At 42.2% G+C, this 9397-nt stretch overlaps 1 protein-coding gene across 1 annotated transcript; it reads right to left on the bottom strand.

Annotated features, from left to right (window-relative positions):
• Nucleotides 1-1130: 1130 nt before the first annotated feature.
• On the bottom strand, nt 1131-6998 carry LOC120849082. The gene is made up of 3 exons (XM_040221187.1): nt 6953-6998; nt 2740-2934; nt 1131-1159 (listed from the first exon to the last, which is right to left on the bottom strand). The coding sequence occupies exons 1-3, from the start codon at nt 6996-6998 to the stop codon at nt 1131-1133; spliced, it is 270 nt and encodes an 89-aa protein (XP_040077121.1).
• Nucleotides 6999-9397: the final 2399 nt, after the last annotated feature.

The following is a 9397-nucleotide window of genomic DNA, read 5'->3' as shown; positions in this document are numbered from 1 at the left end:
GAATTGGTGTTGACATCATGTGACATTAATCATCCCGCTAAATCCAGCGGAGACACTGAATTTGTTCATAGATGACGGGCCACCAAGTCATGTGACGTCATTTTTCCCCCTAACTTTAGCGGAGAAACTGAATTGGTGGTGGGGTCACGTGTCGCCAATTTTTCAACTAAATTTGGGTGGAAACTGTGGGAGGAGAGGAGGGTATAAAGGAGGAGGAAGCAGGGTACGCAGGAGGAGGTGGGGAGAGTACGGAGAAAGAGGAGGAAAGAAGGGCGAGGAAAGAAAAAGGGGAGGAGGAGGAGGAGGAGGAGGGTCATCCCCTCCCCTCCTCCTCCTCAAGAGCTGTGCTCTAGTTTCGCATTACAGAAATTGGTAAACGTCTTTCATTTTTTCTTAAGTGGCGATTGCGTTGAAGAGTAGTTTCCTTCTGCATCCAACTCCCCAAATGCTCCCCAGCGGGAGCAGCCACCCTTGAAAAAGATGCCAAGCTCGTTTTGAAATGTTGAGCCCCTTCATATTTTAGGCACTCGTTGGGAGTTCGTTTCTTTTATTATTATCTTAACTTAATCGTACAGATTTCTTTCGAATATGTTCGTTTCAAATCAATATTTTGAACCAAATTTAACGCACTTTCACGCGCCCACTCTTCTATAAACTATGTGGATACTCTAGATTGGAGTTTAGATACCGTGTCCGCCATTAGATCAGCCAAACATTACCAGCTGCCATCAGTGCTAAAATAAAACCATCGTGAGAATGGTCGGGTGACGTTATTTATCAGTAATTATTTACCGGAAATTCTCGAAATGAAGGTGATTTATGAAAAGATGTATGGATACTTCCTCATAGATGATGAGGTATATGGTGCCCTTCAGTTGAATGGTGTTGATTAACAACGCAGCCTGACCCGGGGATTATAGTCAGAGTATACTTTTCCTGTTAAATAAGGGCGTTAGTGAGTAAAGCACGAAATAGGTGAGGTGAAGAATAAGTAAAGAGAAAAAGCGTATTTTTACTGAACTCCGTCTTTTATTGCTGTTATGAGTCTTTTCAAGTTTGTTTTATTGTAAGCATTTTATCAATTATTATTATCGTTTTCCCAAAACCTTATGTTGTCGATATTGATTGAGCTATACTTTCCACTGCGCCACCTCTGGATCTGAAACATATATATACATATAAATATAGATTTTGTTTTTCAGAATTAGCATTTGCGCAGATATTCGCACGATGCAAATATTAGCCTTAAATTTACTATAATATTGCTCGAAGTTACTTTCTAATATAGTGGTAATAAGATGCGAAGCTGATGTTCTATTTAATCGTGCATCTTTTTAAAGGTCAATTAAAGTTTAATTTCATTAACCGTGTTTTTTTTTTTTTTTTATTCCAACAAATTTATTCTAAAAAAATCATTAAAAGATGCACTAATACGGTTTCGTGCAGGTGAGTTATACGACCAGGGGGACGGTATGTGTGTGGCTAATCTTTGCGAAAAGTCGGCTAATAAACTAACCCCATTATGTAACTTTTTAATTAGTGAAAATAGACATATGGTGTACCAATTAGAAACTTCGAGATTGTTGTCGGAAACCACTAAATAACTCTTGTTAGAACGCCTCGTGGGAAACTGGGGGGCGCACCAAAGTTAGCACTCGTGAAGCAGGCGCAAAGCTAGCAGCGACGGAACGCGATAATGATCTAATCACCCGTGTTCCGCCGCGGCTAGCTTTGTGCCTGCTTTACGAGTTGTAGCTTTGACGCGTCCCCGAGTTTCCCACAAGCTTCAAGTCGTTCTAGAAAGAGTTGATGGTTTTCTCTAAGTTTCTAGTTGGAAACATGTCTATTTTCAATATTCAAAAATTTTATGAACGAATTTTAATTAATTAGTCGACTTATCGCAAAGATTAGCCACCCACATAATGTCCCCTGGCTGTATAACTCATCTACAGAAACAGTATTGGAGCATCTTCTATGGATATTTTGTAATAAATCTGTTCAAATTAAAAAAAAAGAATCATCCGGTATAAAGTTTCAGCACTAGAAGTATTTATACTTATCCGTGGTGCCTTCCTTAATTAAGAGCAGTGTTATTGCTTAGTGGGTGCTACTATGTAATGCTTGGAGTTTTGTAACTGGTGCCATGAACATTTTTTTTATCAAGACCAGCTGAAGTTGTAAATAGGATGCCCATTGTGGACGCAGTCTATGCAATAGTGATAGTTATTTCTCAAATTAGTATTTTTTTTCCAGTGCTAACGATGATAGTAAACTATGTTCTCATGATGTTTTATGCCATGCATAGAACGAAAAGGCGATGACACTATATCAATGTATCTGTGCTGAAATGCAAAAAAAGAACTCACACACTTTATACTTCACACACTACAAAAACGACGTTATTAAAACCCTAGACAAGAGAAAATATATACTGATGAGGATGGGGCGAACGAATACATTACAGCGAAGGTTTGCGTCTATACAGTAGGCTCCTAACTGCAAAATGTCTAAGACGAAATCGCTGGCTCTCTGAACGGCGGACTGAGGCGAAGAACTATAGAGCATAAATTTGAATTTTATAATAATATTTCTTTTTACCACGTATCACAATTTTTTTATCAATCTTTAAAAATTGAGTTTAGTTCAGATGCTCATGCAGCTTCTCTGACACAGTTAAGTTGCTTGTACCATATATAACTAAGGTATGCCACGCATTTAAGCAACGGCGATGACACTTACCGCATTCGAATTCACACTCGTCCTCAGATCGAAAGCAGTTCTGTGAAGAATGACAGCGCCCTCTTGACATAACTGCTTCGCAGTGATTGGTTCGGGGATTAAAAGTCCATCCTGGTATAACGTTTCCTCCTCTGCCACCTCCATAACCACCATTGTACCGGGGTTCACATTTCGCTTGTGCTGTTGTCAAGAACCCTGTAACATCAACCATGTAAGAGATTAACTAGCCTTAATTATATATACGTAGACATAAAGCAACACATTACTGAAACGAACCGTCATAAGCCCCGTCGTTCTTAAAGTAATAGGAACTGACATGTTCAGAAACGCAGGGTGTGGCGAGTTCCTATAGCATCCGATTATCGCTCCGCAATCATTGAGATTGCGGCATTCGGCGAATTCTATGCCGAAGAACAAACCACGATGCAAAAAGGGTGAACATAATGAAGCAGAAAGTCAGGCTGCAAACAAGCTAATGAAGGTTAGACATCGAGCCAAACACAACACGAGCCCAGTTTGAGACTGTTTGCATGGGTGCGTGCGTGCGTGCATGTGTGTTGTGTGTGGGTGTGGTCTTTTGATTTCTGCATTCTCAGGGTGGTGTTACTTATAACATAATATGCCACATTCGGCGTTTCTTGAGCTGTCTGATTCTCCGCCGAGAAGCTGAGGGAGAGGAAAGGACGAGAGCGTGCGGGGACGTGAGAGCGCCGAGCTCTGACTGGAATGATTAGTGGGTAGACGCAAAGCTAGCTGCCTTCATCTGTACTCGTACTCTGAACGCGTTGGATTGCCGAACGCCAGCGTCTTGCGTTCTGAGTTCGCGTTCCAACATGTCGAAAAATAAATATGCACAAGGGAGCTAGCATTACGTCTACCCCCTAATCATTCCAGTCAGACGTCGGCGTTTTTACATCTTAACTCGCTCTCGTCTGCTCTTCTCCCTCAATGTCTCTGCGCATAGCTCTCCGATGCATCCGACGCATAGCCCTCCGCATTTGGAGCACTGATGCGTACGACGGAGCAAACATACCACGTGGTTTTTAACAAACTCATGATTGGACCTGGCGGCCTGTAGCATTGGGCTTTAGTCCGTCCAGGATGAGACGGAGTGTAGTAACTTTTTTTCAGCAATTTGTTTTTTGATAACTTGTTTTTCATCCGTTGGGGACGATTATGAATTCTGCGTCTAGCCGGTCTTCATCCCAAGCTTCAATGATGCAAACTAAAGTTTTCTTTTTTTTTTAAAAGCACGGTGAAGTTGTTTATTTCTAACTTAGTAATGTTTTAAATTTCCATATGTTTTTCTGTCGTTAATTGAGTTTCAGGAAACATCCTTGTCCCATTTTGTTGGATAACAATCAAAGGCACCATTGTTTTGGTTTCCTCCCTTGAGATAAACTTACTAGTTCTCTATCCCGATTATTGCAACTGTAAAGAGATCAAAGGCAGTCCAGTACCCATTTACTTTTATACACCCTCCCCCCCCCCCCCCCCCCCCCCCCCCCCATCCTGGGGTCCTACACTCGCCAAACACAAAGTTGGAGCCGAAAGTTTGCAGAGTGCTCTGATTGAACGCCGGCGACAAAAGCGCAGAATCATCGTCATTATAGCCTAATCATCCGTGAACTTCGGTCCTGACTTTGAGTTTGACAAGTTTAGGGCTCCTGGACTTTAACAGGTTTATTGAGATCACCAGCGGCCCCACTTTTAATACTTTAGGAATTATAATGAAGAAGTGAATGCTCCCAGTATATAAAGTGCAGGTGACTAAGTCTTTACAGAGTTAATGCAAAAAGAAGTGTCGCATTCTGGAGAGGCACGCAATCTAAAAGTCTAAATCAAATGAAGAAAATGAAAACCAACAATTATACGGAATTAAAATTAGAAGAAGAAAAAAAGTCATAAAGACAGAGTAAATATCTGGATATATTTGGTAAACTTGGGATCAAATAAAATGAAAGCCGTTTACAACTCCCTGTAAAGCCGAATTAGAGCGCAGCTCTTGAGGGGGAGGAGGAAGGAAGGGTACTCAAGGGAAGGTATACCCCTCCTCCCTCCTCCTCACGTCCTCATCCTGTCTGCTACTCATCCCTCCGAGCGGCGTCGCCGTCGCCTCACGAGGGTCACGTGACCTCACGGGGTTCATGTGACGTCACCGGGATCACGTGACCTCAAGAGGGTCACATGAACCCTAGAGGTCACGTGACGATGGCGCCATTAGTGACGTCACTGATGACGTCGTCATCAGTAGTGACGTCATCAGTGACGATGACGATAACAATGACGATGACGTCATCAGTGACGATGACGATGCGGATGCCGATGGCGTCATCGCTCAAGCCGGAAACGGGCGAATAAGAGCTGGGCTCTAAAATGCATTGTCCTTTATAGAAGAAACAGGCTACGCGCATAGTTAAAGGGCGGGGACTCGAGAAATGGTGCAAATATAAAATTACTTTCTTACATTTTTAAAAAGTTTTGCTTTTGCATATGGCATGTTGCAGGATAAAATCTGTGAAAGAGGCGCCACACCAAAAAAGGTGCGCTCCACTTGATGCACGTTCAAATCGGAGCTTCATTTTAATTTTATGTTTTGTGGCAATCATATCTCTAGATCACCAAATGAAAGGATCGTATGGCATCATTTATAATTTTCCTTTTCAATTAACCATGTTCAAGCCAATTTGATTTTTGGCTATGTTCGTTTGCCATACCTTGCCTGTCTTTGGCCGCAGAGTCATATCCGAAGTATAGACCTGGCGCACTTCAGCCGAAATTTATACGACTGTTGCGCATAATATGTGCATAGTATAGGATAATTGTGTGCAATCATCTAGACTGTAAAGTAATTTGAGCAAACACCTTGAGTTATATAGGCTCCTTGCACATGACGTCATTTCCGATGCCCTCCAGAGAAAAGGGGAAGAAGGAGCTTCCTTCTTATCAGGATCCTCCTTTGTGCCTCCCGGATTTGTACAGGCGTCGCTATTCTCCCCCCAGAAGATTATAGAAGATTAACCTGTCACTCAAAATTCTTACAAAAGCAACTTCCCTCTCCTCCTTTTTCTTGGTGTGCAAAAGTATGCGATGTGACGTCAATGCAAGGAGCCTATTGTTTTATATAGGTCTTATGTGAAATTATGAGACCTCGCGGTAATACAGGTACAATAAAAAAAATTCTCAATAAGGAATAATAAAATAGTTGGCGCTGTACCATGTTTTTTTTTTACATCTGAACCTTATGAAGCTTTTGTGCTGAGGAGAGTATAGAAGTGCCATTTTTCTTTGCGATTCTGGGGTAGATCCCCACTCCAGCTCTAATATTTTAACAAACTCTATTCATCTTCATGGCAATAAAAATGAATTAAACAACTTTTATTCAAAGTCAAATTGTTCGTTTAGTTTCAGGGTGATTTTCCATAAATTATAATGTTGTAAATGTGATTGTGTACGTCGGTCAACGTAAAAGGGCAGAAACGAAGTAAAAAACGACATTTGTCCTAACAAAAATATGTGTATGACACTGTAATTGTACCACATTCAGTTAGAATGCTTGACGACATAAATGGTTCAATTATAGCATATGCTAATTAAGTCACGGGTATTATGTCCTCAACTAGAAATGACCAGACGCATCAATAGCATGCTGGTGAAGTACATAGAAACGACAAAAAAACGAAAAAAAAGTAGATAGTAAACAAAACAAGTTACAAGAAGAAACAAATCCTCATCGCTGCATTGATTCAACATCAAATGTTACCAGAGTAATGGTTCACAAAAATTACAAAGCTCTGCCTTTCATTCGACAGCCATTCCACATTCAAATTAATGCCCAGCACAACCGAAACAGCGAGGACGAAAATAGCCACAGAAATCATCGTACCCACCCCAACAGGTATTTGATTTCAAATAAACCCACCGAATAAATAAATGACAAAAATTATATTTTTGAACAGGAAATGTTCATACGCTTCAGTGTTAGGGTGATAAATTAAATATAAAAACGAGGGAAAAACGGAAAATAAACAAATCAAGTTCCAAGAGCCTACTCGTCGAGCTCGCTACTTTGATTCAACATCAAATGTTACAAGAGTAATGGCTCACAAAAAAATTGCAAGGTTTTACCGATTCTTTGGCACCCATTCCAGTTCGAAGTTAAGGCCCAGTACAACCTAAGCATCTGCGGCATGAAACAAGATGTACTACGTACCTGTTGTGTGAATAGAGATAACGACGGCAATCAGCAGGAGCTTCATCGCTTATCTTGATTCCTTCTTTATGGAATGGAATTTCTGCGCCGACTGCTTCTTACTTGAGCGAATTGGTGATTTTATACCTTCGACACGTTGCGTAAGAATCACGTGGGCAATTGCAACACTCTTCATTTCCGCCGTCATGACGGAAACTGTCAACTGTGATCATTGTTAAAACCTCTCGAGAAATAAAATAAAAGTAGAAGAAAAAAAAAACGTACAATACAACACACATTTGCAAAGTGCAGCTGCGTTTTTTCGGCCCACCTCAGTACGGGGAAAAAAAAAAAAAAAAGCTCGCCAAATAAATTAGATACAATCAAGGCTACTTTTTACTTCCGGCTTCTAAATATGTGTTGCCCGAACGTGTACAGATCTAAATACTATGTTGTACTTCGAAATTTAAACGCAGCGAACGTAGCGTTGCTCAAATAATGGGCCTTTGATTGGCCGGCGATCAGGGACGGGATATCTGCGACCAATCTTGCTACGCTCGACATCGGAGTATAACAGATAGCCTTAATACCAACCAACTCGACGTCATGAGCGGGCCTTGTCTTCTAGGTTGTATCGTCAGAGCTCGGTCCTTCGACGTCGCCGCGAGCTCTTGTTTCCTCCTCACGCTCAGTTTTTGTTCCTGTGGTCAGCGACAACTTGAGAAGCGGAGGGTGCGGCAAAAGTTCCTTGCAGTTCATTATCATTCCTCGGTCTATGAGATTCCGGCATTAACCAAAGAGGAGGTCGAACAACCAATCACGGCACAAGACGCGGAAATGTAACAAGCCGAAAGGAGAGTACTTATTCGGGATAGACCAGTGGCTCTCAGGATTGGAGCAGGGCCCCTGTCGAGGAAAGTCGGATATTTGTTTAGGTCGTTTTTCTGTCGTGCGCCGCGTTGCATCCTTCCAAACTCTGTTAAGTATATACAGCATGCAAGCGATTTGACAAGCGACGACACGAGCGACGGCGACCCGCTCCTCTATCGCTCAATCAGTCGCGCGACTAGGCCCTAATTGCTTCGTAAATCGAAAGACCATCTGGGTGTAACATTTGATCCTCCAGCAACTCCATAACCACCATGGTACTCGGGTTTATATGTCCCTTTAGCTGTTGCCAACAATCCTTGGAACACGATTAAAAAATAATGTCTCCGTGTGATGCGGACCGTATATATTGTGGACTTGGCTCAACTGCAGCCCGTAAAAACGCAGTGACCGAAATATACACTAGCCTTAATTGTATGTATATAGGTTTTTTTTTTTTAGCTGCACCAAATTTTCAAAAAAACAAGAGCTGCGTTAGGGCACTTTTAGTTATGTCATTAGCATACCCGACCTGGCGCCCACTAGGAACCAATATTTTGTGCAACTAGGCGACCAATTAACGGAGATTTCTTAATTAACTTTTAATTATTGTTTTTAGAGGGCCTATTGCATTTACTAAATCGAAGCCCAACCGTAATATGCTCCAACCCCACAGCGAAATAAAGGCACAAAACATTTCTGCGCGCGTTTCTGGCTAAATTATTTCATTCTCGCAGGCTCTTTTAGACCGAAACTGAATAGAAGAAGAGCGTCAATGACGTCGATATCTTCGCCCTCGCTTGGCGTCACAGCAGTGACGTCATCTGGGATTCAGTCACTGCCGTAAGCGTTTCTGCAATACGTTGCTATTGGGGTCTATTGGGTCGCTGTCTGCTTTTGTGTGCTATCAATCAAGGCAATCCACTTTCCGAAGATATTGCCATGCCGACACTTATCGCGTTTATTTATTCTTAGGAATGGCCAGAATCGGAAGTCTATCTAAAAAATGGGGCGAGGTCATTGCTCATGCTTTGCGATTTAAGTGATGTAAGGCAAAGCCAAAGCGTCCTGCACCATTCGTTGGTGCCTAACGCGCCCGATATTGCAGCTACAACGACATATTAGTTCCAAAGCGAGCGGCGGTCACTCACAGGGGCACCGCCATGTTCCTCCACAACCCTACCGAGCTAGTCACGTGACTTCAAAATCCCTCTCCTAGGTACCGCGGCTAAAGTAGCGCTTCGAGCAAACAGGCCCGGGTGATAAAGTTATCTGTGAATACGGCGATTAGCTGGTCTGGCCAGTACGTAGCTTCAGTGACCCTGCCAGCTGGATTGTGAACGAAGTAAAACATCTGGATTGTTACGGATGTTTCTGCGTGGGTGAACAATGCCCAGAAACAGTAAACCCCTATGTTTACTTAGTAAATGCGTAAACATAAGTGTTGGCTGACTTCTAACGTCACCATCTCGTTCCATCGACCGTTACAGGAAGTCCGTTTTAACAATGAACAAAGATGTTTTGCTCTGTGCTCACCAAGCGAAGCTAGGATCTCCCGCTTCCTAGAATCAAGTAGTTGATCCCTCAAGGGAGATATCC

The sequence above is a fragment of the Ixodes scapularis genome, unplaced genomic scaffold, assembly GCF_016920785.2.
Source record: "Ixodes scapularis isolate PalLabHiFi unplaced genomic scaffold, ASM1692078v2 PGA_scaffold5__190_contigs__length_132052651, whole genome shotgun sequence".
Classification (NCBI taxonomy): domain Eukaryota; kingdom Metazoa; phylum Arthropoda; class Arachnida; order Ixodida; family Ixodidae; genus Ixodes; species Ixodes scapularis.
This window is presented reverse-complemented; position numbering and strand designations above follow the sequence as displayed.

Excerpts from the sequence above, each read along its gene's own strand:
- LOC120849082 (XM_040221187.1), bottom strand. The coding sequence starts at position 6,998 with ATGAAGCTCCTGCTGATTGCCGTCGTTATCTCTATTCACACAACAG. Across the intron at positions 2,935-6,952 it reads TATCTCTATTCACACAACAG|GGTTCTTGACAACAGCACAA; the intron begins GTACGTAGTACA and ends TTGATGTTACAG. Across the intron at positions 1,160-2,739 it reads CGAGTGTGAATTCGAATGCG|ATCCAGAGGTGGCGCAGTGG; the intron begins GTAAGTGTCATC and ends TATATGTTTCAG.